Raw genomic sequence first — 26572 nt, 5'->3', positions numbered from 1 at the left:
TTCAACAGTTAAAGCTTACAGCACCTGGTATTCCCAGGAGGTCTCCCATCCAAGTACTAACCAGGCCCAAGCCTTCTTAGCTTCCGAGATCAGACGAGAACGGGCGTTCTTGGGCTGGTATGGCCGTAAGCAATCTCTGCTTGAAAATCTTGGACTTTAAACAACCTAGGCTTGAAAACATATCACAGAGTGAAAATACCTCTTAACTTACTTTAGATAAAAACTAACAAAGGGATGCAAAAAAACTTCATTTTAAAAAGTTTTTCAACAGTTAAAGCTTACAGCACCTGGTATTCCCAGGAGGTCTCCCATCCAAGTACTAACCAGGCCCAAGCCTTCTTAGCTTCCGAGATCAGACGAGACCGGCGTTCTTGGGCTTGTATGGCCGTAAGCAATCTCCGCTTGAAAATCTTGGACTTTAAACAACCTAGGCTTGAAAACATATCACAGAGTGAAAATATCTCTTAACTTACTTTAGATAAAAACTAAAAAGCGATGCAAAAAAACTTCATTTTAAAAAGTTTTTCAACAGTTAAAGCTTACAGCACCTGGTACTCCCAGGAGGTCTACAATCCAAGTACTAACCAGGCCCAAGCCTTCTTAGCTTCGGAGATCAGACGAGACCGGGCGTTCTTGGGCTGGTATGGCCGTAAGCAATCTCTGCTTGAAAATATTGGACTTTAAACAACCTAGGCTTGAAAACATATCACAGAGTGAAAACACCTCTGACTTACTTTAGATAAAACTAATACAAGCGATGCAAAAAAACTTCATTGTACAAAGTTTTCAACAGTTAACAGTTAATGCTTACAGCACCTGGTATTACCCAGGAGGTCTCCCATCCAAGTACTAACCAGGCCCAAGCCTTCTTAGCTTCCGAGATCAGACGAGACCAGGCGTTCTTGGGCTGGTATGGCCGTAAGCAATCTCTGCTTGAAAATCTTGGACGTTAAACAACCTAGGCTTGAAAACATATCACAAGTGAAAACTCCTCTGACTTACTTTAGATAAAAACTAATAAAGCGATCAAAAAAACATTCATTTTAAAAAAGTTTTCAACAGTTAAAGCTTACAGCACCTGTATTCCCAGGAGGTCTCCCATCCAAGTACTATCTAGGCCCAAGCCTTCTTAGCTTGCGAGATCAGACGAGACCGGGCGTTCTTGGGCTGGTATGGCCGTAAGCAATCTCTGCTTGAAAATCTTGGACTTTAAACAACCTAGGCTTGAAAACATATCACAGAGTGAAAATACCTCTTACTTACTTTAGATAAAAAACTAACAAAGCGATGCAAAAAAACTTCATTTTAAAAAGTTTTTCAACAGTTAAAGCTTACAGCACCTGGTATTCCCAGGAGGTCTCCCATCCAAGTACTAACCAGGCCCAAGCCTTCTTAGCTTCCGAGATCAGACGAGACCGGGCGTTCTTGGGCTGGTATGGCCGTAAGCAATCTCTGCTTGAAAATCTTGGACTTTAAACAACCTAGGCTTGAAAACATATCACAGAGTGAAAATACCTCTTAACTTACTTTAGATAAAAACTAACATAAGCGATGCAAAAAAATCTTCATTTTAAAAAGTTTTTCAACAGTTAAAGCTTACAGCACCTGGTATTCCCAGGAGGTCTCCCATCCAAGTACTAACCAGGCCCAAGCCTTCTTAGCTTCCGAGATCAGACGAGAACGGGCGTTCTTGGGCTGGTATGGCCGTAAGCAATCTCTGCTTGAAAATCTTGGACTTTAAACAACCTAGGCTTGAAAACATATCACAGAGTGAAAATACCTCTTAACTTACTTTAGATAAAAACTAACAAAGGGATGCAAAAAAACTTCATTTTAAAAAGTTTTTCAACAGTTAAAGCTTACAGCACCTGGTATTCCCAGGAGGTCTCCCATCCAAGTACTAACCAGGCCCAAGCCTTCTTAGCTTCCGAGATCAGACGAGACCGGGCGTTCTTGGGCTGGTATGGCCGTAAGCAATCTCTGCTTGAAAATCTTGGACTTTAAACAACCTAGGCTTGAAAACATATCACAGAGTGAAAAAACCTCTTAACTTACTTTAGATAAAAACTAAAAAAGAGATGCAAAAAAACTTCATTTTAAAAAGTTTTTCAACAGTTAAAGCTTACAGCACCTGGTATTCCCAGGAGGTCTCCAATCCAAGTACTAACCAGGCCCAAGCCTTCTTAGCTTCGGAGATCAGACGAGACCGGGCGTTCTTGGGCTGGTATGGCCGTAAGCAATCTCTGCTTGAAAATATTGGACTTTAAACAACCTAGGCTTGAAAACATATCACAGAGTGAAAACACCTCTTGACTTACTTTAGATAAAAACTAACAAAGCGATGCAAAAAAACTTCATTTTAAAAAGTTTTTCAACAGTTAAAGCTTACAGCACCTGGTATTCCCAGGAGGTCTCCCATCCAAGTACTAACCAGGCCCAAGCCTTCTTAGCTTCGGAGATCAGACGAGACCAGGGCGTTCTTGGGCTGGTATGGCCGTAAGCAATCTCTGCTTGAAAATCTTGGACTTTATACAACCTAGGCTTGAAAACATATCACAGAGTGAAAACACCTCTTGACTTACTTTAGATAAAAACTAATAAAGCGATGCAAAAAAACCTTCATTTTAAAAAGTTTTTCAACAGTTAAAGCTTACAGCACCTGGTATTCCCAGGAGGTCTCCCATCCAAGTACTAACCAGGCCCAAGCCTTCTTAGCTTCGAGATCAGACGAGACCGGGCGTTCTTGGGCTGGTATGGCCGTAAGCAATCGCTGCTTGAAAATCTTGGACTTTAAACAACCTAGGCTTGAAAACATATCACAGAGTGAAAATACCTCTTAACTTACTTTAGATAAAACTAACAAAGCGATGCAAAAAAACTTCATTTTAAAAAGTTTTTCAACAGTTAAAGCTTACAGCACCTGGTATTCCCAGGAGGTCTCCCTTCCAAGTACTAACCAGGCCCAAGCCTTCTTAGCTTCCGAGATCAGACGAGAACGGGCGTTCTTGGGCTGGTATGGCCGTAAGCAATCTCTGCTTGAAAATCTTGGACTTTAAACAACCTAGGCTTGAAAATATATCACAGAGTGAAAACACCTCTTGACTTACTTTAGATAAAAACTAATAAAGCGATGCAAAAAAACTTCATTTTAAAAAGTTTTTCAACAGTTAAAGCTTACAGCACCTGGTATTCCCAGGAGGTCTCCCATCCAGTACTAACCAGGCCCAAGCCTTCTTAGCTTCCGAGATCAGACGAGACCGGGCGTTCTCGGGCTGATATGGCCGTAAGCAATCTCTGCTTGAAAATCTTGGACTTTAAACAACCTAGGCTTGAAAACATATCACAGAGTGAAAATACCTCTTAACTTACTTTAGATAAAAACTAACAAAGGGATGCAAAAAAACTTCATTTTAAAAGTTTTTCAACAGTTAAAGCTTACAGCACCTGGTATTCCCAGGAGGTCTCCCATCCAAGTACTAACCAGGCCCAAGCCTTCCTAGCTTCCAAGATCAGACGAGACCGGGCGTTCTTGGGCTGGTATGGCCGTAAGCAATCTCTGCTTGAAAATCTTGGACTTTAAACAACCTAGGCTTGAAAACATATCACAGAGTGAAAATACCTCTTAACTTACTTTAGATAAAAACTAACAAAGCGATGCAAAAAAACTTCATTTTAAAAAGTTTTTCAACAGTTAAAGCTTACAGCACCTGGTACTCCCAGGAGGTCTCCAATCCAAGTACTAACCAGGCCCAAGCCTTCTTAGCTTCGGAGATCAGACGAGACCGGGCGTTCTTGGGCTGGTATGGCCGTAAGCAATCTCTGCTTGAAAATCTTGGACTTTAAACAACCTAGGCTTGAAAACATATCACAGAGTGAAAATACCTCTTAACTTACTTTAGATAAAAACTAACAAAGCGATGCAAAAAAACTTCATATTAAAAAGTTTTTCAACAGTTAAAGCTTACAGCACCTGGTACTCCCAGGAGGTCTCCAATCCAAGTACTAACCAGGCCCAAGCCTTCTTAGCTTCGGAGATCAGACGAGACCGGGCGTTCTTGGGCTGGTATGGCCGTAAGCAATCTCTGCTTGAAAATATTGGACTTTAAACAACCTAGGCTTGAAAACATATCACAGAGTGAAAACACCTCTTGACTTACTTTAGATAAAAACTAACAAAGCGATGCAAAAAAACTTCATTTTAAAAAGTTTTTCAACAGTTAAAGCTTACAGCACCTGGTATTCCCAGGAGGTCTCCCATCCAAGTACTAACCAGGCCCAAGCCTTCTTAGCTTCGGAGATCAGACGAGACCAGGCGTTCTTGGGCTGGTATGGCCCTAAGCAATCTCTGCTTGAAAATCTTGGACTTTATACAACCTAGGCTTGAAAACATATCACAGAGTGAAAACACCTCTTGACTTACTTTAGATAAAAACTAATAAAGCGATGCAAAAAACCTTCATTTTAAAAAGTTTTTCAACAGTTAAAGCTTACAGCACCTGGTATTCCCAGGAGGTCTCCCATCCAAGTACTAACCAGGCCCAAGCCTTCTTAGCTTGCGAGATCAGACGAGACCGGGCGTTCTTGGGCTGGTATGGCCGTAAGCAATCGCTGCTTGAAAATCTTGGACTTTAAACAACCTAGGCTTGAAAACATATCACAGAGTGAAAATACCTCTTAACTTACTTTAGATAAAAACTAACAAAGCGATGCAAAAAAACTTCATTTTAAAAAGTTTTTCAACAGTTAAAGCTTACAGCACCTGGTATTCCCAGGAGGTCTCCCATCCAAGTACTAACCAGGCCCAAGCCTTCTTAGCTTCCGAGATCAGACGAGAACGGGCGTTCTTGGGCTGGTATGGCCGTAAGCAATCTCTGCTTGAAAATCTTGGACTTTAAACAACCTAGGCTTGAAAATATATCACAGAGTGAAAACACCTCTTGACTTACTTTAGATAAAAACTAATAAAGCGATGCAAAAAAACTTCATTTTAAAAAGTTTTTCAACAGTTAAAGCTTACAGCACCTGGTATTCCCAGGAGGTCTCCCATCCAAGTACTAACCAGGCCCAAGCCTTCTTAGCTTCCGAGATCAGACGAGACCGGGCGTTCTCGGGCTGATATGGCCGTAAGCAATCTCTGCTTGAAAATCTTGGACTTTAAACAACCTAGGCTTGAAAACATATCACAGAGTGAAAATACCTCTTAACTTACTTTAGATAAAAACTAACAAAGGGATGCAAAAAAACTTCATTTTAAAAAGTTTTTCAACAGTTAAAGCTTACAGCACCTGGTATTCCCAGGAGGTCTCCCATCCAAGTACTAACCAGGCCCAAGCCTTCCTAGCTTCCAAGATCAGACGAGACCGGGCGTTCTTGGGCTGGTATGGCCGTAAGCAATCTCTGCTTGAAAATCTTGGACTTTAAACAACCTAGGCTTGAAAACATATCACAGAGTGAAAATACCTCTTAACTTACTTTAGATAAAAACTAACAAAGCGATGCAAAAAAACTTCATTTTAAAAAGTTTTTCAACAGTTAAAGCTTACAGCACCTGGTATTCCCAGGAGGTCTCCCATCCAAGTACTAACCAGGCCCAAGCCTTCTTAGCTTCCGAGATCAGACGAGAACGGGCGTTCTTGGGCTGGTATGGCCGTAAGCAATCTCTGCTTGAAAATCTTGGACTTTAAACAACCTAGGCTTGAAAACATATCACAGAGTGAAAACATCTCTTGACTTACTTTAGATAAAAAATAATAAAGCGATGCAAAAAAACTTCATTTTAAAAAGTTTTTCAACAGTTAAAGCTTACAGCACCTGGTATTCCCAGGAGGTCTCCCATCCAAGTACTAACCAGGCCCAAGCCTTCTTAGCTTCCGAGATCAGACGAGACCGGGCGTTCTCGGGCTGATATGGCCGTAAGCAATCTCTGCTTGAAAATCTTGGACTTTAAACAACCTAGGCTTGAAAACATATCACAGAGTGAAAATACCTCTTAACTTACTTTAGATAAAAACTATCAAAGGGATGCAAAAAAACTTCATTTTAAAAAGTTTTTCAACAGTTAAAGCTTACAGCACCTGGTATTCCCAGGAGGTCTCCCATCCAAGTACTAACCAGGCCGAAGCCTTCTTAGCTTCCGAGATCAGACGAGACCGGGCGTTCTTGGGCTGGTATGGCCGTAAGCAATCTCTGCTTGAAAATCTTGGACTTTAAACAACCTAGGCTTGAAAACATATCACAGAGTGAAAACACCTCTTGACTTACTTTAGATAAAAACTAATAAAGCGATGCAAAAAAACTTCATTTTAAAAAGTTTTTCAACAGTTAAAGCTTACAGCACCTGGTATTCCCAGGAGGTCTCCCATCCAAGTACTAACCAGGCCCAAGCCTTCCTAGCTTCCGAGATCAGACGAGACCGGGCATTCTTGGGCTGGTATGGCCGTAAGCAATCTCTGCTTGAAAATCTTGGACTTTAAACAACCTAGGTTTGAAAACATATCACAGAGTGAAAATACCTCTTAATTTACTTTAGATAAAAACTAACAAAGCGATGCAAAAAAACTTCATTTTAAAAAGTTTTTCAACAGTTAAAGCTTACAGCGCCTGGTATTCCCAGGAGGTCTCCCATCCAAATACTAACCAGGCCCAAGCCTTCTTAGCTTCCAAGATCAGACGAGACCGGGCGTTCTTGGGCTGGTATGGCCGTAAGCAATCTCTGCTTGAAAATCTTGGACTTTAAACAACCTAGGCTTGAAAACATATCACAGAGTGAAAATACCTCTTAACTTACTTTAGATAAAAACTAACAAAGCGATGCAAAAAAACTTCATTTTAAAAAGTTTTTCAACAGTTAAAGCTTACAGCACATGGTATTCCCAGGAGGTCTCCAATCCAAGTACTAACCAGGCCCAAGCCTTTCTAGCTTCCGAGATCAGACGAGACAGGGCGTTCTTGGGCTGGTATGGCCGTAAGCAATCTCTGCTTGAAAATCTTGGACTTTAAACAACCTAGGCTTGAAAACATATTACAGAGTGAAAATACCTCTTAACTTACTTTAGATAAAAACTAACAAAGCGATGCAAAAAAACTTCATTTTAAAAAGTTTTTCAACAGTTAAAGCTTACAGCACCTGGTATTCCCAGGAGGTTTCCCATTCAAGTACTAACCAGGCCCAAGCCTTCTTAGCTTCCGAGATCAGACGAGACCGGGCGTTCTTGGGCTGGTATGGCCGTAAGCAATCTCTGCTTGAAAATCTTGGACTTTAAACAACCTAGGCTTGAAAACATATCACAGAGTGAAAATACCTCTTAACTTACTTTAGATAAAAACAAACAAAGGGATGCAAAAAAACTTCATTTTAAAAAGTTTTTCAACAGTTAAAGCTTAAGCATCTGGTATTCCCAGGAGGTCTCCCATCCAAGTACTAACCAGGCCCAAGCCTTCTTAGCTTCCAAGATCAGACGAGACCGGGCGTTCTTGGGCTGGTATGGCCGTAAGCAATCTCTGCTTGAAAATCTTGGACTTTAAACAACCTAGGCTTGAAAACATATCACAGAGTGAAAATACCTCTTAACTTACTTTAGAAAAAAACTAACAAAGCGATGCAAAAAAAACTCATTTTAAAAAGTTTTTCAACAGTTAAAGCTTAAAGCACCTGGTACTCCCAGGAGGTCTCCCATCCAAGTACTAACCAGGCCCAAGCCTTCTTAGCTTCGGAGATCAGACGAGACCGGGCGTTCTTGGGCTGGTATGGCCGTAAGCAATCTCTGCTTGAAAATCTTGGACTTTAAACAACCTAGGCTTGAAAACATATCACAGAGTGAAAACACCTCTTGACTTACTTTAGATAAAAACTAATAAAGCGATGCAAAAAAACTTCATTTTAAAAAGTTTTTCAACAGTTAAAGCTTACAGCACCTGGTATTCCCAGGAGGTCTCCCATCCAAGTACTAACCAGGCCCAAGCCTTCTTAGCTTCGGAGATCAGACGAGATCGGCCGTTCTTGGGCTGGTATGGCCGTAAGCAATCTCTGCTTGAAAATCTTGGACTTTAAACAACCTAGGCTTGAAAACATATCACAGAGTGAAAATACCTCTTAACTTACTTTAGATAAAAACTAACAAAGCGATGCAAAAAAACTTCATTTTAAAAAGTTTTTCAACAGTTAAAGCTTACAGCACCTGGTATTCCCAGGAGGTCTCCCATCCAAGTACTAACCTGGCCCAAGCCTTCTTAGCTTCCGAGATCAGACGAGACCGGGCGTTCTTGGGCTGGTATGGCCGTAAGCAATCTCTGCTTGAAAATCTTGGACTTTAAACAACCTAGGCTTGAAAACATATCACAGAGTGAAAATACCTCTTAACTTACTTTAGATAAAAACTAACAAAGGGATGCAAAAAAACTTCATTTTAAAAAGTTTTTCAACAGTTAAAGCACCTGGTATTCCCATGAGGTCTCCCATCCAAGTACTAACCAAGTCCAAGCCTTCTTAGCTTCTGAGATCAGACGAGACCGGGCGTTCTTGGGCTGGTATGGCCGTAAGCAATCTCTGCTTGAAAATCTTGGACTTTAAACAACCTAGGCTTGAAAACATATCACAGAGTGAAAATACCTCTTAACTTACTTTAGAAAAAAACTAACAAAGCGATGCAAAAAAAAACTCATTTTAAAAAGTTTTTCAACAGTTAAAGCTTAAAGCACCTGGTATTCCCATGAGGTCTCCCATCCAAGTACTAACCAAGTCCAAGCCTTCTTAGCTTCTGAGATCAGACGAGACCGGGCGTTCTTGGGCTGGTATGGCCGTAAGCAATCTCTGCTTGAAAATCTTGGACTTTAAACAACCTAGGCTTGAAAACATATCACCGAGTGAAAATAACTATTAACTTACTTTAGAAAAAAATTAACAAAGCGATGCAAGAAAAATTCATTTAAAAAAGTTTTTCAACAGTTAAAGCTTACAGCACCTGGTATTCCCAGGAGGTCTCCCATCCAAGTACTAACCAGGCCCAAGCCTTCATAGCTTCCAAGATCAGACGAGACCGGGCGTTCTTGGGCTGGTATGGCCGTAAGCAATCTATGCTTGAAAATCTTGGACTTTAAACAACCTAGGCTTGAAAACATATCACAGAGTGAAAATACCTATTAACTTACTTTAGAAAAAAATTAACAAAGCGATGCAAGAAAAATTCATTTAAAAAGTTTTTCAACAGTTAAAGCTTACAGCACCTGGTATTCCCAGGAGGTCTCCCATCCAAGTACTAACCAGGCCCAAGCCTTCTTAGCTTCCAAGATCAGACGAGACCGGGCGTTCTTGGGCTGGTATGGCCGTAAGCAATCTCTGCTTGAAAATCTTGGACTTTAAACAACCTAGGCTTTAAAACTTATCACAGAGTGAAAATACCTCTTAACTTACTTTAGAAAAAAAAAAAAAAAACGATGCAAAAAAACTTCATTTTAAAAAGTTTTTCAACAGTTAAAGCTTACAGAACTTGGTATTCCCAGGAGGTCTCCCATCCAAGTACTAACCAGGCCCAAGCCTTCTTAGCTTCCGAGATCCGGTCATTAGAATGGGGGTAAAATAATATTTAAGTGGTTTTGGACGAGACACAGTTGGAGTTTTTAGAAACTGGTGATCTACTGTCATGCACAACCATATGTAGGGTTTACCAGGTCTGAAAAAGAGAAAAGATCCGGTTAGCAACAGTTGTGTAGACAAAAAGCCTTGTTGATGTCACAGGATTAAGGGCAGACTCAAAATGTCAGAACAACCAATGTATGTGGACAGTGTTGGGGAGTGATGGAATGCATGTACCGTTTAAATGAGTGATAATCAGAATACAGTTACTTTGCTAAAATAAATGTATACACGGCTGTCTGATCAGCGCTGCCACCAGGACGACCATCTGCCCGTTCCAGAGCAAGCACAAGTGTGCGTAATAGTGCGCGTAACAGTGCCAAACGTTACCACAAAACATTCCATTTTCTCCAAGTACAGTATGAGTGCAAGGAATAATTAATTCATGCATTTTTATAATAATTTTAATAATAATTATCTCGGTATTGTTCACTGATAAGACCTGATAAGACCTCATTATTTAGTAAACTTAGTGTTTGTTTTTTTGCAAGCATTAGAAAAGCAGCACCTCATATGTTTATGCCAATTGTTAGCCAATTATTGGATTTTTGGGGGGGATTTAAGTTTTTCAACCAAACAGTTCAGCACTGACACCTTAGAGGGTTCTTGTAAATGGCCATGAAGTAATGTTGCTTGCATTAAAACATATATTGTCTTGTGTTTAAAAAGATATGTGGTGGTTGTCATATGTTGTCATTGTCACATTAAGTTTAAAATATCTGATTTGTATTGAAGGATCTTTAGTATTTTTAAGTTATTTGTGGAAGAGTAATATTGACAGTAAATGCCAAAAAGTATATTTAATTTTTTTTTTATTCTACTTTATTAACTAGAAAACTGAAGACTGGAGAATTATCAAAACAATTTAACATTCTGTTGGTAGGGTCAAAATGTGGTGTAATGAACATGTAAGCATGGATGCATCCAACCCTGGATCTAGTGGTTCAGGCTGGTGTTGGTCTCTCAGGGTGTCCATGTAACTACCGATTGTAAGTCACTCTGGATAAGGCTGTCTGATAAATACCATAGATGTACACATAAATTAGTATTGCTGCTGACATGTCCATTCCCTTATTACCACAGTGTACCCCCCCCCCCTTTTTTTTTTGATGGCTACTTAAATACAGCATAATACACCAAGTCACAAAGCTCAAACTATCTCAGACTAGTTACTTTAACATGACATTGAGTTCGCTGTACTCTACATTCAGGCTATGCCATGAAGAATAAGGTGGTTCTAAAGGCATAAGGTGGTCACCCGAGTACTAACGAGGTCTACCTAATAATATGACCAGCGAGAATCAATCATACAGATAGAAAATCTGCGAACAATGAAGCACTTCAGCATCAGAAGGATAAAAAAATACAAATATACTGTAGAAAAAAATATACAAATAAATGAAACTTTAAATTCTTTGATATTATAGCCCTAAAGTTGCATGCCCCCTCCCTAAAAATCACACCCCTTGATACGATTTCAGAAAATATGAAATTGTTAACATGAGAAATTTATTTGAAGTTACTTGATAATAATATTAAAAACCATGTCTAAAATATATATATGTCTGATGTGAACTATATTAAAAAGTGGTTAGAAAGTGTGTAGGTATATATTTTCAATATTATCATCACATAATCCATTGTGGAAAAACATGATTAAAAAGAATGTTGAAAAGTTTTTTCAAAGTTCATAAATATATCAGTTTGATAAACAGAAGTCTGTGTGAGGTTCATTAAATAGAAATTATAGTTTGTTAACGTTTTTGTGCGGCATATCTTCTGAAAACCAAAGATGAGACACCTTTGGAGAACGGTTGGTTCATAAAACAGTGTTACGATTAGTTTTTGTGTGGCATATCATCTGAAAACCATAGATGAGACACCTTTGGAGAAAGGTTTGTTAATAAATCAGCATTATGATTAGTTTTATTTTGGCATGGAAAAGTCTGTTTGTGTGTGTGTGTGTGTGTGTGTGTGTGTGTGTGTGTGTGTGTGTGTGAACAGGTTATGTCCTGTGTCAATGGTGTGATGCTTCCTACATACCATTATGTGATGTATCTTTTGGGAAATGACTGATGGGATACCATATTCAGTAAGTATATTAACAGTGTTTGCGTTGTATTAAAATTAGTATTGTGTTTAGTATGTGTTTAACACTGAAACAATAGGTTGAGTAAATCCTTGAGTGAAAAACAAGGTTTCTGTTTTAAAAGATAGTCTAAAGGTGTGTGAACTGTGGGTCTGTGTCATTGATATGAGGGGTTCGTAAACCACCAAGATGGTCATTTTTGCAAACATCAGTTTCAAGCGAGCACTAAATAGTAGTTGGTTATCTGCTGGGTGGTGAAGATCTTGTTACTGCCAATGAGGAGCGGTCACAAGCTGGGATGGTTTCAGAGGAAATTAACTTTGTTAATAAATGTAGGATTTTATTTTCTGAAAAGAATCTTGAAAAAAAAAAATTCATGTTCATAAATATATCAGTTTGATAAACAAAAGTCTGTGTATGGTTCAACTAAATAAAAATGAGAGTTTATTAACGTTTTGTGTGTCATATCATCTGAAAACCATAAATGAAATACCCCTGGCTTGTTCATAAAACAGCGTGACGATTAGTTTTATTTAAGCAAGGAAAAGAAAAAGTCTGTTTTTTATTTGAAGTTACTTGATAATAATAATAAAAAATCATGTCTAAAATATATATATGTCTGATGTGAACTACAACAACTACAAAAAGTGGTTAGAAGTGTGTAGGTATATTTTTCAATATTAACATTACATAATCCAAAGTGGAAAAAAAAAACATGATTAAAAAGAATAGTGGTTTTCAACGTTTTAAAGGTTTGTTCATAAAACAGTGTTATGATTAGTTTTATTTTAGCAAGAAAAAGAAAAAGTCTGTGTGTGTGTGTGTGTGTGTGTGTGTGTGTGTGTGTGTGCGTGCCAGTGATGTGATGCCTCCTACATACCATTGTGTGATGTATCTTTTGGAAAAACGACTGAATGTGTTGTATATTTAAAATAAGTATTGTGTTTAAACTTGTTTTTCTTTAACTAGAAATCATTTTAAACCATATATCATTAAAATATGGTTTTAAAAATAGTCTAAGTGTGTGTGTGTGTGTGTGTGTCAATATGAGACTCTGCAAGGTGTCGGGGAAGAATGTGAGATGAAACCGGGAAGGGAAGTGCGGTGGGGAAAGGGATGGCTTTGGGAGAAATGGGGTCATAAGCCATTAGCAATGGCCATAGTTGTAAACAAGTGATAAGACATCTGTTTTAAAAGTTAGTCTAAGTGTATATGACATCTGTAATGTGACACAAGGGAGAGAGCGATAGAGTGGGGCGAGAAGGTGCTGTGATGCTTCCTACATACAAAATGGGATTCTACCATATTCAGTCAGTATATGAATAGCGTATGCGTTTGTATTTTTAAAATAAGTTTGTGTAAGTATTGTGTTTAAACGTGTTAAACACTGAAACAGTAGGTTGAGTAAAACCAAACACTTAAAAATAAGGTTTCTGTTTTAAAAGTAGAGCTATACCGGTTTATGACCTCTCCCACAACAGCCATAGTCTGTAAACAAGTGATATGACATCTGTGTTTTTAAAAGCTTGTCTAAGTGATTATATGACATCTAAGACTGTGAGAGGATGCGCTGGGTGTCCAAGGGTGAGAGAGGGGAGAGGGAAGGAGGTCATAAATTACGCGCTGGGTGTCCAGGTGGAGAAGGGGAGAAGGTAGAAGGGTAGGAGGTCATAAATTACGCGCTGGGTGTCCGGTGGAGAAGGGGAGAAGGTAGAAGGGTAGGTGGTCATAAATCATGCGCTTTTTCCTTATGCTGATATGTCATCAATCATTTTTGACATAAAGTATATTTTAATCACTACTTATACAGATACATATTTATGTTATTTTTTTGTGATGCTATTACCTTCTGCTTCTGTCACTTTCTGCCGTGACAAGTGCAATTTCCCACTTGTGGGACTAATAAAGGTTTATCTTATCTTATCTTGCACTGGGACTGCTGTACAGGACCTCAATTTCGTCGTGCTGTAGTACTAAGTATGATTGTGCAATGACAATAACGTCTTTAAACTTAACTTTTTTCTCTGGCATTAGATTGAACAATGAAAGTCTCAGAAACGTCAATTTGCACGTCAATAAATGTTTTTGATTAGTCGCTAATAGGGCTTGCCATGATGCATATTTAAAACTATTTTCAATTTGTTACTTTTAAAAGCTATTTAAAATACAGAGACTTTTCCCGTCCACGTCGAATGGTGTAATATCATGCAAGTTAAAGGGAATAAATTGGATAATGAATCCAATGAGTGGATGCAAATTTTTCGACCAATGGTCTCCATGGCAACAGGTCAGTAACAGTCAGTCCGATTAATCAACGTGCTCCACTTCCACAACTCTGGTCGACCCGAAGCGGTTTACCTGCGCCAACAAAGAGAGACTGCGAGCGGGTCTGCAGATCCTCCCAGACGTTCAGGTAAAGCAGACTGTGATTTGTTCTGGAACTGTCTCTGGAACGTACTCAGCTCTTAGTGATGGCACACAGCTTCACGGTTAGAACTCTGTCAGGTTCTACAAGTGAAAGTGAAGTGATTGTCATTGTGAAACACCGCAGCACAGCACACGGTGACACGGTGAAACGTGTCCTCTGTATTTAACCGTCACCCTTGGTGAGCAGTGGGCACCATGACAGGCGCCCGGGGAACAGCTTGTGGGGACCGTGCTTTGAACCAGGGGACCTTGGTGGTTCGGCATCCACACCTGCAACCTTCCGATTACGGGGCCACACTTAAACCATGTCGCCATAATACAGCTAAAAAACTCAATGTTGCAGGTGAGAACTTAAACAGACCAATCAGGACATGAGAAGAATCATGTCTAGCTGCCCTAAATAGATCTTTCATACAAGACACAGTTAGAAATGATGATGAGCACTTTATTACACTGTGTCATATTTTACAATTACGGCATTTGGCAGAGCGACTTACAACGTGCTTTCAAGTTACCATGGATGAAGAGATCAATTCCGGTTCACTAGGACCCCAACTATGAATACAATCTTTTTATTCACTCTGTTCTAGTTTCTATACAGAAGTCAGACGAGAAGAAGGTTACAAGTTAATCTAAATCTTCTCTAAAGAGGAAGGTCTTGAGCTGCCGTGTGAAGGTGCTCAGTGACTGAGCTGGAAGTTCATTCCACCACCGAGGGGCCAAGACGGAGAAGGGTCTAGATGAGCGTCTTCCTTTTACCTTCAGAGATGGAGGGACCAGGCGAGCAGTACTGGAGGCTCGGAGTATACCAGGTGCAGTGTGAGGTGTAATAAGGGCTGTGAGGTAGGATGGTGCTACTCCATGTTTGGCTTTGTAGGCCAGCATCAGTATTTAGAACCTGATGCGTGCAGCTACTGGGAGCCGGTGGAGGGAACGTAGCAGAGGGGCGGTGTGGAGAACTTGGGAAGGTTGAACATCAGTCGTGCTGCTTTGTCCTGTATGAGTTGTAGAGGTCGGATGGTACATAGAGGTAGATTCTTGTTTACTGCCACTTTCACTTTTTAATCATTATTATTGGTGTGTTTTACACTTGGCCAACACACTCGCGTCTGAACCAGAAGAGCACCAAGTTCCAGGTTCAAACCCCACTTACTACCATCGTGTCCCTCTGTCCCCAGGGGGACTGTCCCCGTCACTACTGAATGTAAATGTGTTGTTACGGAACACGTAAAATAATATAGTTGTATATAATCCAAGTGAAATATAGTACATGGTGAACTATACAACATGGTTTTTAATGTTTGTCTTGTGTTTTGGACGTGTGAAGCTCAAGAAAGTCAAAGGAGATTTCATTCATCTTTTCTATATAGATTCTTTATTTGGCGTATTTGCATTTTGTAATAACGCTCATGTTACGCTCGCCTTTGCGATGTCCGCATAGCTGCGTCCTGTTCACCAGCCTCCCAGATCAACCTGGACAGCCTGGTCCTTGTACTGTTTTCTTTTCTCCACATCTCCTTGTGAAGCTTCTCGAAGATGCTCCAGTGCTGCTCTCATGTACGCGGTCTGCACGAGTTGCCCACACAGTTCCTTCTCCCTTCTGAGGAGGACCTTCAGGGTTTCCTCAATCTCCTGCCTCTTGCTTGTATTGTTTAAGTCCTGGAAACGTTTTTCCAGTTCGTTCCTGGTAGATGTTTCTTCAAGGAGCACTTTTTCAAGTTCTTCTCGTGCTCTGTGCTCATGGTCACGTTCGGCTGTCATCATCTCAAGTTCCTTTTTCATTTGCTGGAGCGTCTCCTCGTGGAGACTGTCTTTGCTCTCCAGCTGATGACGGAACTTTGTCTCTGTCTCCAGGAGAAGCCTCTCTGCCTCTTTCCTGCTTTCTCTTTTTGCTTCAAGCTCTTTTTCAGCTTTCTCTCTCCTGCTCTGCTCATCTGTCATTTGACTTCTCAGCGTTTCCTGCTCCTTCTTCTCGTTCTGCAGCGTCTCTTCATAAAGAGCCTGCATGCTCCCCAGCTGCGTATGGAGCTGTGTCTCCATCTCCATCTGCTTTCCAGTTTCTCTCACGTTACAGAAACGCCTTTCTGCTTCTTCTCTGTTGTGTCTCTCCACGTTCAGCTGTGCTTCAAGCTCCTCACATTGCAGCCGTTCCAGATCTTGTTCTTCTCTCAGTCTTTCTTTTACTTCATTCTCAGCCTCCTGGATGGCAATTTGCCTCAGCTCTTCACGCCAAGCCAGGCTGTTCTGTGTCGTGTCACGAATAGCCATCTCCAGATTATTATTAGAGGCCATGAACATCTCCTCCACTTCTTTACGATGACCGGGATCCCTTTCCAGGAATGTCTCCGTCACCGCCTCGAGTGTGCCGAGCTGTTCCCCGAACACCTCAACCTGACCCATCTGAGCTGATTTCAGATCGGTCATTTTGGGCTCAACGGAAACGTTCTTCTTGAAGAAGCGACGCTTGGTCCACCTAACAAACTTCTTCCACGCCTTCATTTCTCTACCTCTATACTGAACTCTCGTAAATCTGAAATGATTTAGTTCTTCACGGCTCACCTCTTAAATAGAGCGAAGCTGATGATGTCACTTTTTTTTCAGCCAATCAGATGGAGGAACAAGATCTTAAGAACATTGTGATTGGCTGGTTTCACTCAGCTGATTACGCTACAGAACAAGAGCTCAGAAACATTGTGATTGGCTGAAAAAAATGATATCAGCCAATCACATTAATTCTGGGCTCTTGTTCTTGCTGAAAAAAAAGTGCCTCTCTGGACAGTGAATCAGGAGGAAACCCACACCGAGACAGAAGAACATGTAAACTCCACACACACAAGGTGCTGTCAACGCTATTTGTCCCAAATCAAATTACTGCCACTTTCACTTTTTAATCATTATTATTGGTGTGTTTTACACTTGACTAACACGCTCGCGTCTGAACCGGAAGAGCACCAAGTTCCAGGTTCAAACCCCACTTACTACCATCGTGTCCCTCTGTCCCCAGGGGGACTGTCCCCGTCACTACTGAATGTGTTGTTACGGAACAAGTAAAATAATATAGTTGTATATATTCCAAGTGAAATATAGTACACAGTCAGTAAAAACATTTGTTTTGCACGTCATTAGTGTGAACATGGACACGCCCCCTACACAAATGGGCCAATCGGATACCAGTACAACTTTGATTCTACATTTTATTATTAGATCATTTGTACCGTGATATAAAATTATTTTTAATGTTTGTCTTGTGTTTTAGACGTGTCAGAAAGACTTTGGGCGGAACCAGATTTGTTTAGTTGTTTCTATCTGGTCCGGTTAGAGTGTGACACCTAATGAGCCACGCGTATTTTTCACATGTAAATGTGTGCGTTCATGACGGAAAGTAAGTGCTGAGGAGTGTTGTTCACACTCCTGTGTTCGATTCGTTTATCCTTTCATACTGTTTTATATGCAGAGAGAGAGTTTGTAATGTTTGGGAATTATTTAATTCTTATGCTAATTTCCGCCTGCTATTAGCGCTAAGCTAACGGGGTTCAATAATTTTCCTGTGTTTTAGCTGCCTATATTTATATTCTAGGTAAAATGTTCTAGTGCTGGTTAGCTGCTTATGTAGGATTGTATTGTCTGTTTCATGTTAGATTACTGTAAGCAGTGTTATTAATCAGTGTTGTGTATCATATCATGTTCTGTGGAGTGTTTGCTTATGTATGCTTTCTGTGTTTCTTGTAGACCACACACACACACAGACACACACACACACAGACACACACATACTTCGTTAATAAATAAGATAATTGATAAGCTGGCCTCCAGGCTCCTGATTCTCTGACCGGAATCAGATCCTATTGTCGCTTCACCAGTGTAACACGTCGTGGGAGTGGTAGAATCTACACGACAAGATGTGTGAAACTCAAGAAAGGCAAAGGAGATTTCATTCATTTTTTCTTTATAGATTCTTTATTTACCGAAATATCCTACTGTGTCTTCCTTTTACCTTCAGAGATGGAGGGACCAGGCGAGCAGTACTGGAGGAGTATACCAGGTGCAGTGCGAGGTGTAATAAGGGTATTATAAATCATTATAAATCTGCTTGGCAGCAGAATCCCAGAATCTCTGTATTTAATCAGCTCAAGGTAATGTTGAGACGTGAGAGAAAGAAAGTCCAGATGCACACAAATAACTTGTGAAGCATAAGATTGACAGAGTGCTTGGTCTGAATTGTGCTGACTGTCTGGTTCCAGTTCTGGATTTTACATGGTAAACACATGTTGGAGAGTAACGGTGCCACGTCTGGGTGCAGCAGGAGCCCCAGCTGGCAGCACTCAGCCTGACAGCAGGGCTCTAACCATGGACAGGTGCTGCTGGGTAGGCATCCGTGGTTGGAGCCCTGTTAGAAGGAACCGACACTGATGCATCGATGTGGATCCTGAACTTTGATTTCAGTTCCTGGCAACCGCCACACGCCTGTTGGTTTGTTTTTCTTGGCTTCCTTTGTCTTTATTTGCATTTGCCTTTGTCTTTTGTGCGTATTAATAAATCCCATTTGCCCAGATGTCCCGTCTCTGCGCTTCCTTCCCCCGTCAGCCCGAGGTCGTGACAAACAGAGGTAAAATGTACAATGAGACAAGTTGACATTCAAACAAATCCTGTTCAATTTTCTGATATGTATTGTATTTCTTTTCATAAATTATTTGTTGTTCCGGCAGCTCAGGTGGCACTTTATTTTAAAAAGTCTATATTTGCCAGATCAAGTAAAGCATACATGTGCATGTTTTTGGTGTTATGTTTTGGTGTTTAATTATCATTATATTCGTGCATTTTCTAAAGATTCTGTTTTTGAATAAAGGGTTGGAAATGAATGCTTTTATTTATTCATAATTTATAAAAAATAATGGACAGATTAATTGACTATTAAAATGATTGTTAGTAGCAGCCATGCTTCTTTATTATCTGAAGATACATCGAACATTAAGACTAACTGTGCTGTAAAACAAGTATTTGCTTTATTAGATATTTCTCCAGATTTTTTTGTTTTAAAGCCAAATGGCGTATGATGTAAGCCAGGACTTTATTAGGCCTCAGACCAAGTGATGATTATCACCATTTCACAGGGTGAAGAGCAGGAATCCGCTGAAGATGCAGTGATTACTCTCATCGTTGTAAAGTCGCTGGTTTCCAGGAAGACGCAGGTTAACCCAGTCTCCCGCCTCCAGCTGCAGAGTCACGCCGCCGACCAGGTAGGAGACGTGGTGGTCCATGTCGTACTCCCCCAGCAACATGATCCTCTGCTGGTTCCTGTACAGCGCTGTGTACATGGTGCGCGATGAGAGGATGTCCGCCATGGTGAACCTGAAGAAGTAAACGCCCTTCACTGGAGCGGTGAAGAACCCTGCAAGAACCATACAGAAAAATTCACTACAGTCAGATCTACTACCATGATGCACCTGTCAGGTTAAACAGGAGACTATCAGTCCCTGTTCACCACCGGACCGAACCACAAACCCTGGTGGACACCAGGGACTCCGCCTTCCAGTCCAAAGACAAAGAGGCTCAATTCTACAGGCCGAGCCAACCAGTCACGGGCCAGTAAGGAGCAAAACGAGCTGATGCAGAGAAGATGAACATGGCTGCCCGCTCCTCACCAACGGTGATGGTTTAAGCCTTTAAACCTGAGCCACACCGTGTGTGGTGTTTCACAAGGACAGACACTTAACTTTGACAAAGTGTGTTAAGAGGCTGGCACTGAGGTGTTTAAAGAATGTGACTCCCACTGACACCATGACTATGAGAAGATGCTGAGCACCTGTATTACTGCTGTAGGCGTTTCCAACATTGGTGATGATGTTCCTGAAGACCAAGTTCAGTTCGGAAGGTCCTGCTTGTACATACTCAGTATTAAATGTCAAAGCTGCTGAAAAGGCCACTTTGCCTCCTGTAAAGTGGAACAGAACCAAAAAAACATCACTGCTGATATTCAACTTTACAAAAAGACAAAAACATAATCATCTGATATGTAAGTAATTCTATTGATTTACATAGAATGATGACTAGAAAGTAACTTATATCCCAAATAAAAGGCACATCATATTTAAGGATATGACCCAATACTCATCATGTACAAATAGACAGATCTTTCATCACGATTACAATATGTATTCAGTATATAGCAATAATAATGTCATTTACCTGCATTCATGTTGTTCAGTTTCTCCACTTTGGTCTCCACTGATGTTAGTCTGGTCTTCAGTCCTCCAATCTCTGCATTCAGAGCAGAAAATATTAAAACCACAGTTCATCACATGATACCTGAGTTCTTCTGCTGCAGATCTTCTACTTGGTTCTTGACAGTTTTCAGCTCTGCTGCTTGTTCTGATGTAGGTGGAACACAAAAAATGAGCCAAATCTTCACCAAGAAAATATTAGAGATCATTTCAATCCAGCACCTGCATTCTGATGAGTCAGGTTCTCCACGTTCTGCTCATTGTCATCCATTTGGATCTTTAGAGCCGTCAGCTCTGCCACAAGTGCTGCAATAATGAAGGAATAATTCAGTACTTTATGGTAGATTATGGTATGGCTTATTTCTATAGGAGATTAAAGAGTTTTTATGACAGGATGGTCGCATATAACAGTTAATTTATATGGCTGTATATGGCAGTTTATGGCGGTATATAATAATTTATGGATGATTATGGTTGCATATAACAGTTAATTTATATGGCTGTATATAATAGTTTATGGCGGTATATGAATGTACATGACTGTATGTATGGATGTATAACAATGTATATTGATGAGATGTCGCTGATTGTTCCCATGCTCAGAATTACTGTAAAAAATTAAATGGTCACTCTTGTAAGCAGCTTGGATGTGAACGTTGGACTGTCTGTTCTGCATTACCTGCATTTTCCATCTTCAGATTCTCCAGGTCTTTCTGTACGTCGGACAGGACAGCATCTTGCGCTTATATACAAAATAATACAGATGTCTGTTATTCTAAATTATATCTACTCATGCACTCTATTACATGTAGAGAATTGAATTAATGTACTGTTATTCTAACCTAAACTAATCATAACCAATGAATAATAATTCACTGTTTATGTTATTTATACAGTAATTACATGGAATTAATACTAAGTGTAATTAAATAATACTATTTGTATAGTATATTTTACACTATAATATTTGTCAAATGTCATTTATGCACCTGCATTCTCCTTCTTCATGTTCTCCACTTCATCCTTCATGGTCTTTATCTCCACATCTTGAGCTAAATAATGTAATAATGTAAATGTAAATGAGCTAAATACCAACATTAAAGTCTGTGAATGATGTTCATACTGGTCTCAGTGTTGTTGAATTAATATTGCACATTTAGAAGATGTGATTACCAGCGTTTTCTCTCTCCAGAACTTCCAGCCTCAGATCCAGCACCATGTCTTCAGGGTCCTTTAGGTTGGTCTTCACGTTCTCCAACTGGACTTCCTGAGCCAGCATCGTGTCCCGCAGGTAGTGGACCATGTTCCTCAGGTACTGCAGCTCAGCGTTGATGTCCTGCACAGGAATTTCTTTTTTTGTATTTAGAGGGTTGCTCTGGTTGTTCAGAGAAAGAGCTCTAAATGTGGAGAACAGCAGGAACAGCAAGGAGATGATGACCCTCATCTTCAACACAATCAGGTCAGCTTTCCACTCATCTAGACTCTTCTCCGTCTTGGCTCCTCGGTTGTGGAATGAACTTCCCCTTTAGGTCAGAACAGCTCAGTCACTGAGCACCTTCAAACGGCAGCTCAAGACCTTCCTCTTTAGAGAAGATTTAGATGAACTTGTGACCTTCTTCTTGTCTTCTGTACAGAATCTACAACAGAGTGAATAAAAAGATTGTATTCATAGTTGGGGGTCCTAGTGAACCAGAACTGACCACTTCATCCATGGTAACATGGAAGCAAGTTGTAAGTCGCTCTGGTTAAGGACGTCTGCCAAACGCCTTAAATGTAAATGTAAGCGGCCTCCTTTTTTTATAAAGCCGAACTTATTCATTATTTACATTTAAGGCATTTGGCAGACGGCCGTATCCAGAGCCACTTACAACGTGCTTCCAAGTTACCATGGATGAAGAGATCAATTCCGGTTCACTAGGACCCCCAACTATGAATACAATCTTTTTATTCACTCTGTTCTAGTTTCTATACAGAAGTCAGACGAGAAGAAGGTTACAAGTTAATCTAAATCTTCTCTAAAGAGGAAGGTCTTGAGCTGCCGTGTGAAGGTGCTCAGTGACTGAGCTGGAAGTTCATTCCACCACCGAGGGGCCAAGACGGAGAAGGGTCTAGATGAGCGTCTTCCTTTTACCTTCAGAGATGGAGGGACCAGGCGAGCAGTACTGGAGGCTCGGAGTATACCAGGTGCAGTGCGAGGTGTAATAAGGGCTGTGAGGTAGGATGGTGCTACTCCATGTTTGGCTTTGTAGGCCAGCATCAGTATTTAGAACCTGATGCGTGCAGCTACTGGGAGCCGGTGGAGGGAACGTAGCAGAGGGGCGGTGTGGAGAACTTGGGAAGGTTGAACATCAGTCGTGCTGCTTCGTCCTGTATGAGTTGTAGAGGTCGGATGGTACATAGAGGTAGATTCTTGTTTACTGCCACTTTCGCTTTTTAATCATTATTATTGGTGTGTTTTACACTTGGCCAACACACTCGCGTCTGAACCAGAAGAGCACCAAGTTCCAGGTTCAAATTCCACTTACTACCATCGTGTCCCTCTGTCCCCAGGGGGACTGTCCCCGTCACTACTGAATGTAAATGTGTTGTTACGGAACACGTAAAATAATATAGTTGTATATAATCCAAGTGAAATATAGTACATGGTGAACTATACAACATGGTTTTTAATGTTTGTCTTGTGTTTTGGACGTGTGAAGCTCAAGAAAGTCAAAGGAGATTTCATTCATCTTTTCTATATAGATTCTTTATTTGCATTTTGTAATAACGCTCATGTTACGCTCGCCTTTGCGATGTCCGCATAGCTGCGTCCTGTTCACCAGCCTCCCAGATCAACCTGGACAGCCTGGTCCTTGTACTGTTTTCTTTTCTCCACGTCTCCTTGTGAAGCTTCTCGAAGATGCTGCAGTGCTGCTCTCATGTATGCGGTCTGCTCGAGTTGCCCACACAGTTCCTTCTGCCTTCTGAGGAGGACCTTCAGGGTTTCCTCAATCTCCTGCCTCTTGCTTGTATTGTTTAAGTCCTGGAAACGTTTTTCCAGTTCGTTCCTGGTAGATGTTTCTTCAAAGAGCACTTTTTCAAGTTCTTCTCGTGCTCTGTGCTCATGGTCACGTTCGGCTGTCATCATCTCGAGTTCCTTTTTCATTTGCTGGAGCGTCTCCTCGTGGAGACTGTCTTTGCTCTCCAGCTGATGACGGAACTTTGTCTCTGTCTCCAGGAGAAGCCTCTCTGCCTCTTTCCTGCTTTCTCTTTTTGCTTCAAGCTCTTTTTCAGCTTTCTCTCTCCTGCTCTGCTCATCTGTCATTTGACTTCTCAGCGTTTCCTGCTCCTTCTTCTCGTTCTGCAGCGTCTCTTCATAAAGAGCCTGCATGCTCCCCAGCTGCGTATGGAGCTGTGTCTCCATCTCCATCTGCTTTCCAGTTTCTCTCACGTTACAGAAACGCCTTTCTGCTTCTTCTCTGTTGTGTCTCTCCACGTTCAGCTGTGCTTCAAGCTCCTCACATTGCAGCCGTTCCAGATCTTGTTCTTCTCTCAGTCTTTCTTTTACTTCATTCTCAGCCTCCTGGATGGCAATTTGCCTCAGCTCTTCACGCCAAGCCAGGCTGTTCTGTGTCGTGTCACGAATAGCCATCTCCAGATTATTATTAGAGGCCATGAACATCTCCTCCACTTCTTTACGATGACCGGGATCCCTTTCCAGGAATGACTCCGTCACCGCCTCGAGTGTGCCGAGCTGTTCCCCGAACACCTCAACCTGACCCATCTGAGCTGATTTCAGATCGGTCATTTTGGGCTCAACGGAAACGTCCTTCTTGAAGAAGCGACGCTTGGTCCACCTAACAAACTTCTTCCACGCCTTCATTTCTCTACCACTATACTGAACTCTCGTAAATCTGAAATGATTAAGCTCTTCACGGCTCACCTCTTAAATAGAGCGAAGCTGATGATGTCACTTTTTTTTCAGCCAATCAGATGGAGGAACAAGATCTTAAGAACATTGTGATTGGCTGGTTTCACTCAGCTGATTACGCTACAGAACAAGAGCTCAGAAACATTGTGATTGGCTGAAAAAAATGATATCAGCCAATCACATTAATTCTGGGCTCTTGTTCTTGCTGAAAAAAAAGTGCCTCTCTGGACAGTGAATCAGGAGGAAACCCACACCGAGACAGAAGAACATGTAAACTCCACACACACAAGGTGCTGTCAACGCTATTTGTGCCAAATCAAATTACTGCCACTTTCACTTTTTAATCATTATTATTGGTGTGTTTTACACTTGGCTAACACGCTCGCGTCTGAACCGGAAGAGCACAAAGTTACAGGTTCAAACCCCACTTACTACCATCGTGTCTCTGAGCGGGACGCTTAACCCTGACTGTGTCCCCAGGGCATACCTGTCAAGTATCCCGTTTTGGCCCGTTCTTTCCTGCCGTCCTTCCGGATTAGTATTTTCCCGTAAATCTCCCGTATTTTAATCTGCGTTATTTAAAAAAAATAATCAAGAGTTGTGTCGCTAATGTCGCGATAAGTGCCGCCTGCAGTAGCTACTACAGGTACTGAAGGTGGCAGTTCTCGCGAGATTAGCGCGTGAGGTCAGATGACGAGATGATGAGTGACGACGCGGGAAAAAAGAAGAAGAAACAGACAGGTGATGGACGCCAGGACAGAGAAGGGAAGGCGCTCCTGGGTGCACCACGTCCCGCACATCCTGACTCAGGTCCGTCCTTCGTATTTAACCGTCACCTCGGACCTTCTAGAACCCGCCGCTGATACTGCGGTTCGTCTAAGGCCGCTGCGTGTGGGTGAACCCGGCGGTGGAACCTGATGAAGATGAAGAGGAGGAGCCGGAACGGGAGGAAGGACCCGCCCTCTTCACCCCGCTGTCTGAAGACGCAGGTGAGCGTGCGAGATGCCGCCGGTCCGCCTCCTCCTCCGTAACCACGGTAACGCGCCACGTTTCTGCGTTTGGTGTAGAAATCGACCGGCTGCCACCGTGGAGCTCCCGGCTGTCCTCCGCCCTCGTCCCCCGCTTCGCCGTGGCCGTCGCCCGTCATCACCGCGTCCCGGTCTCCCCGCAGGAAGTTCGAGAACGTTTACATCGGCTGGGGCGTGAAGAGCGACGCGGCCTTCTCGCCGGCGCTGCCCCCCGACCCCCAGCGCGACTTCCCCGGCGGGCCGGAGGTGACCGAGGAGGCGGACCCCACGCCGCAGGAGGACGAGGACGAAGACTGACGTTCACATGAAAACTTTTACTAGCGACCGAAACACAAGATTGACGTTCATGCCGAAGTTTAGTTAACGCACGGTAAATAAACGGTGAAGACACACGAGACACATGACACTGTAACACATTTCTGTAGTTTTCACAGCATTATTACTGTATAATGAACAAATCCTTACTGTAGAACCTGTATACAGCATGTTGCTGTAGATTTGCAAAGCATCATGGTTTAAATTCCTGGGCGGCTGTTGTTTTACAGTAAAACCATATTGCGGTATATCATAATACAATAATTTTGAGCGGGAATTTTCATATTTCTCATCTTTCAGTTATTCAGAACACAGAAATCATATTTCTAGGATATATTTCATGAATTTTACATCCTCAATATTAAGAAATGAAGTGCTGATGGCCAGCTTCGCATTATTTTCATGAAAGAAGATCCTCGTCCTTTGACTTCAGAAAGGTAAATCAACTCATTGTTTTTTGCATCAGTACGTGTATTAGCTTAACCTAGTGTAGCGGTCCTTCTTCCGCGTTGTGTAATTTTTTTATTTCTTTTCTTGAACCGTAATTGACGAGCTGACACCCAAGAAATTTTCTGTGCAAAGTGTATTCTGTATAAAAGCAAGGTCACGCCAGAACATCGCGTCACAACTCGCATCTCTCTGCACCTCTCTCTCTCACAGCTCATGCCATGTGTCTAAGAGGACTAAACCGGGTCTCCAACCCACTAACCCAAGGGCACGGCCGCATCCAACCACTTTTCGGGGGTGATCAAAGTTTTAGAACCCACATAACTTTTTATAATAATCATAAATTGAACAAACAAAAATACAGAAACATATTTGACATAACCAGAAACATTAACACATTTTAACATTCTACAATTAAACAAACACCCGGATTATCATTATAATTCCCTTACCCACATCAGAATACAGGTAAACAAAATAAAAGTCTTTAGAAAATAAGAAAAT

The 26572-nt window shown here is 41.4% G+C and overlaps 1 protein-coding gene, 25 non-coding genes and 11 pseudogenes across 26 annotated transcripts; 1 reads left to right on the top strand and 36 right to left on the bottom strand.

Moving 5' to 3' along the window:
* Positions 1-12: 12 nt before the first annotated feature.
* Positions 13-131, bottom strand: LOC114777069 (5S ribosomal RNA). The gene has a single exon (XR_003745884.1). It is a non-coding gene; the product is annotated as a 5S ribosomal RNA (ribosomal RNA).
* Positions 132-275: 144 nt separating this feature from the next.
* LOC114777095 (uncharacterized) lies at positions 276-393 on the bottom strand (annotated as a pseudogene).
* Positions 394-536: 143 nt separating this feature from the next.
* On the bottom strand, positions 537-655 carry LOC114777098 (uncharacterized; annotated as a pseudogene).
* Positions 656-804: 149 nt separating this feature from the next.
* Positions 805-924, bottom strand: LOC114777089 (5S ribosomal RNA). The gene has a single exon (XR_003745903.1). It is a non-coding gene; the product is annotated as a 5S ribosomal RNA (ribosomal RNA).
* Positions 925-1066: 142 nt separating this feature from the next.
* Positions 1067-1184, bottom strand: LOC114777096 (uncharacterized; annotated as a pseudogene).
* Positions 1185-1328: 144 nt separating this feature from the next.
* On the bottom strand, positions 1329-1447 carry LOC114777090 (5S ribosomal RNA). Its single transcript, XR_003745904.1, has one exon. It is a non-coding gene; the product is annotated as a 5S ribosomal RNA (ribosomal RNA).
* A 146-nt stretch (positions 1448-1593) lies between these two features.
* Positions 1594-1712, bottom strand: LOC114777068 (5S ribosomal RNA). Its single transcript, XR_003745883.1, has one exon. It is a non-coding gene; the product is annotated as a 5S ribosomal RNA (ribosomal RNA).
* A 144-nt stretch (positions 1713-1856) lies between these two features.
* LOC114777079 (5S ribosomal RNA) lies at positions 1857-1975 on the bottom strand. Its single transcript, XR_003745893.1, has one exon. It is a non-coding gene; the product is annotated as a 5S ribosomal RNA (ribosomal RNA).
* Positions 1976-2119: 144 nt separating this feature from the next.
* Positions 2120-2238, bottom strand: LOC114777091 (uncharacterized; annotated as a pseudogene).
* Positions 2239-2382: 144 nt separating this feature from the next.
* Positions 2383-2502, bottom strand: LOC114777087 (5S ribosomal RNA). Its single transcript, XR_003745901.1, has one exon. It is a non-coding gene; the product is annotated as a 5S ribosomal RNA (ribosomal RNA).
* A 145-nt stretch (positions 2503-2647) lies between these two features.
* Positions 2648-2765, bottom strand: LOC114777088 (5S ribosomal RNA). Its single transcript, XR_003745902.1, has one exon. It is a non-coding gene; the product is annotated as a 5S ribosomal RNA (ribosomal RNA).
* A 143-nt stretch (positions 2766-2908) lies between these two features.
* On the bottom strand, positions 2909-3027 carry LOC114777074 (5S ribosomal RNA). The gene has a single exon (XR_003745889.1). It is a non-coding gene; the product is annotated as a 5S ribosomal RNA (ribosomal RNA).
* A 144-nt stretch (positions 3028-3171) lies between these two features.
* LOC114777082 (5S ribosomal RNA) lies at positions 3172-3289 on the bottom strand. The gene has a single exon (XR_003745896.1). It is a non-coding gene; the product is annotated as a 5S ribosomal RNA (ribosomal RNA).
* A 143-nt stretch (positions 3290-3432) lies between these two features.
* LOC114777084 (5S ribosomal RNA) lies at positions 3433-3551 on the bottom strand. Its single transcript, XR_003745898.1, has one exon. It is a non-coding gene; the product is annotated as a 5S ribosomal RNA (ribosomal RNA).
* Positions 3552-3695: 144 nt separating this feature from the next.
* Positions 3696-3814, bottom strand: LOC114777094 (uncharacterized; annotated as a pseudogene).
* Positions 3815-3958: 144 nt separating this feature from the next.
* LOC114777093 (uncharacterized) lies at positions 3959-4077 on the bottom strand (annotated as a pseudogene).
* Positions 4078-4221: 144 nt separating this feature from the next.
* Positions 4222-4340, bottom strand: LOC114777081 (5S ribosomal RNA). The gene has a single exon (XR_003745895.1). It is a non-coding gene; the product is annotated as a 5S ribosomal RNA (ribosomal RNA).
* Positions 4341-4484: 144 nt separating this feature from the next.
* LOC114777075 (5S ribosomal RNA) lies at positions 4485-4603 on the bottom strand. The gene has a single exon (XR_003745890.1). It is a non-coding gene; the product is annotated as a 5S ribosomal RNA (ribosomal RNA).
* A 144-nt stretch (positions 4604-4747) lies between these two features.
* LOC114777103 (5S ribosomal RNA) lies at positions 4748-4866 on the bottom strand. Its single transcript, XR_003745906.1, has one exon. It is a non-coding gene; the product is annotated as a 5S ribosomal RNA (ribosomal RNA).
* A 144-nt stretch (positions 4867-5010) lies between these two features.
* Positions 5011-5129, bottom strand: LOC114777071 (5S ribosomal RNA). Its single transcript, XR_003745886.1, has one exon. It is a non-coding gene; the product is annotated as a 5S ribosomal RNA (ribosomal RNA).
* A 144-nt stretch (positions 5130-5273) lies between these two features.
* Positions 5274-5392, bottom strand: LOC114777083 (5S ribosomal RNA). The gene has a single exon (XR_003745897.1). It is a non-coding gene; the product is annotated as a 5S ribosomal RNA (ribosomal RNA).
* Positions 5393-5536: 144 nt separating this feature from the next.
* On the bottom strand, positions 5537-5655 carry LOC114777101 (5S ribosomal RNA). The gene has a single exon (XR_003745905.1). It is a non-coding gene; the product is annotated as a 5S ribosomal RNA (ribosomal RNA).
* Positions 5656-5799: 144 nt separating this feature from the next.
* LOC114777070 (5S ribosomal RNA) lies at positions 5800-5918 on the bottom strand. Its single transcript, XR_003745885.1, has one exon. It is a non-coding gene; the product is annotated as a 5S ribosomal RNA (ribosomal RNA).
* A 144-nt stretch (positions 5919-6062) lies between these two features.
* Positions 6063-6181, bottom strand: LOC114777077 (5S ribosomal RNA). The gene has a single exon (XR_003745891.1). It is a non-coding gene; the product is annotated as a 5S ribosomal RNA (ribosomal RNA).
* A 144-nt stretch (positions 6182-6325) lies between these two features.
* On the bottom strand, positions 6326-6444 carry LOC114777080 (5S ribosomal RNA). Its single transcript, XR_003745894.1, has one exon. It is a non-coding gene; the product is annotated as a 5S ribosomal RNA (ribosomal RNA).
* A 144-nt stretch (positions 6445-6588) lies between these two features.
* LOC114777086 (5S ribosomal RNA) lies at positions 6589-6707 on the bottom strand. Its single transcript, XR_003745900.1, has one exon. It is a non-coding gene; the product is annotated as a 5S ribosomal RNA (ribosomal RNA).
* A 144-nt stretch (positions 6708-6851) lies between these two features.
* LOC114777102 (uncharacterized) lies at positions 6852-6970 on the bottom strand (annotated as a pseudogene).
* Positions 6971-7114: 144 nt separating this feature from the next.
* LOC114777073 (5S ribosomal RNA) lies at positions 7115-7233 on the bottom strand. The gene has a single exon (XR_003745888.1). It is a non-coding gene; the product is annotated as a 5S ribosomal RNA (ribosomal RNA).
* Positions 7234-7377: 144 nt separating this feature from the next.
* Positions 7378-7495, bottom strand: LOC114777099 (uncharacterized; annotated as a pseudogene).
* Positions 7496-7639: 144 nt separating this feature from the next.
* LOC114777092 (uncharacterized) lies at positions 7640-7758 on the bottom strand (annotated as a pseudogene).
* Positions 7759-7902: 144 nt separating this feature from the next.
* Positions 7903-8021, bottom strand: LOC114777078 (5S ribosomal RNA). The gene has a single exon (XR_003745892.1). It is a non-coding gene; the product is annotated as a 5S ribosomal RNA (ribosomal RNA).
* A 144-nt stretch (positions 8022-8165) lies between these two features.
* On the bottom strand, positions 8166-8284 carry LOC114777067 (5S ribosomal RNA). Its single transcript, XR_003745882.1, has one exon. It is a non-coding gene; the product is annotated as a 5S ribosomal RNA (ribosomal RNA).
* Positions 8285-8421: 137 nt separating this feature from the next.
* On the bottom strand, positions 8422-8540 carry LOC114777100 (uncharacterized; annotated as a pseudogene).
* Positions 8541-8685: 145 nt separating this feature from the next.
* Positions 8686-8804, bottom strand: LOC114777097 (uncharacterized; annotated as a pseudogene).
* Positions 8805-8948: 144 nt separating this feature from the next.
* LOC114777085 (5S ribosomal RNA) lies at positions 8949-9067 on the bottom strand. The gene has a single exon (XR_003745899.1). It is a non-coding gene; the product is annotated as a 5S ribosomal RNA (ribosomal RNA).
* A 143-nt stretch (positions 9068-9210) lies between these two features.
* On the bottom strand, positions 9211-9329 carry LOC114777072 (5S ribosomal RNA). Its single transcript, XR_003745887.1, has one exon. It is a non-coding gene; the product is annotated as a 5S ribosomal RNA (ribosomal RNA).
* A 15694-nt stretch (positions 9330-25023) lies between these two features.
* LOC114777065 (radial spoke head protein 6 homolog A-like) lies at positions 25024-25698 on the top strand. The gene is made up of 2 exons (XM_028966930.1): positions 25024-25267; positions 25346-25698. Exons 1-2 carry the CDS (start codon positions 25196-25198, stop codon positions 25601-25603), a joined length of 330 nt encoding a protein of 109 aa, XP_028822763.1. The 5' UTR covers positions 25024-25195; the 3' UTR covers positions 25604-25698.
* Positions 25699-26572: the final 874 nt, after the last annotated feature.

Source organism: Denticeps clupeoides, unplaced genomic scaffold (genome assembly GCF_900700375.1).
Source record: "Denticeps clupeoides unplaced genomic scaffold, fDenClu1.1, whole genome shotgun sequence".
In the NCBI taxonomy this organism is placed as follows: domain Eukaryota; kingdom Metazoa; phylum Chordata; class Actinopteri; order Clupeiformes; family Denticipitidae; genus Denticeps; species Denticeps clupeoides.
The sequence above is the reverse complement of the archived record's forward strand: the minus strand, read 5'-3'. Positions and strand labels throughout refer to the sequence as shown.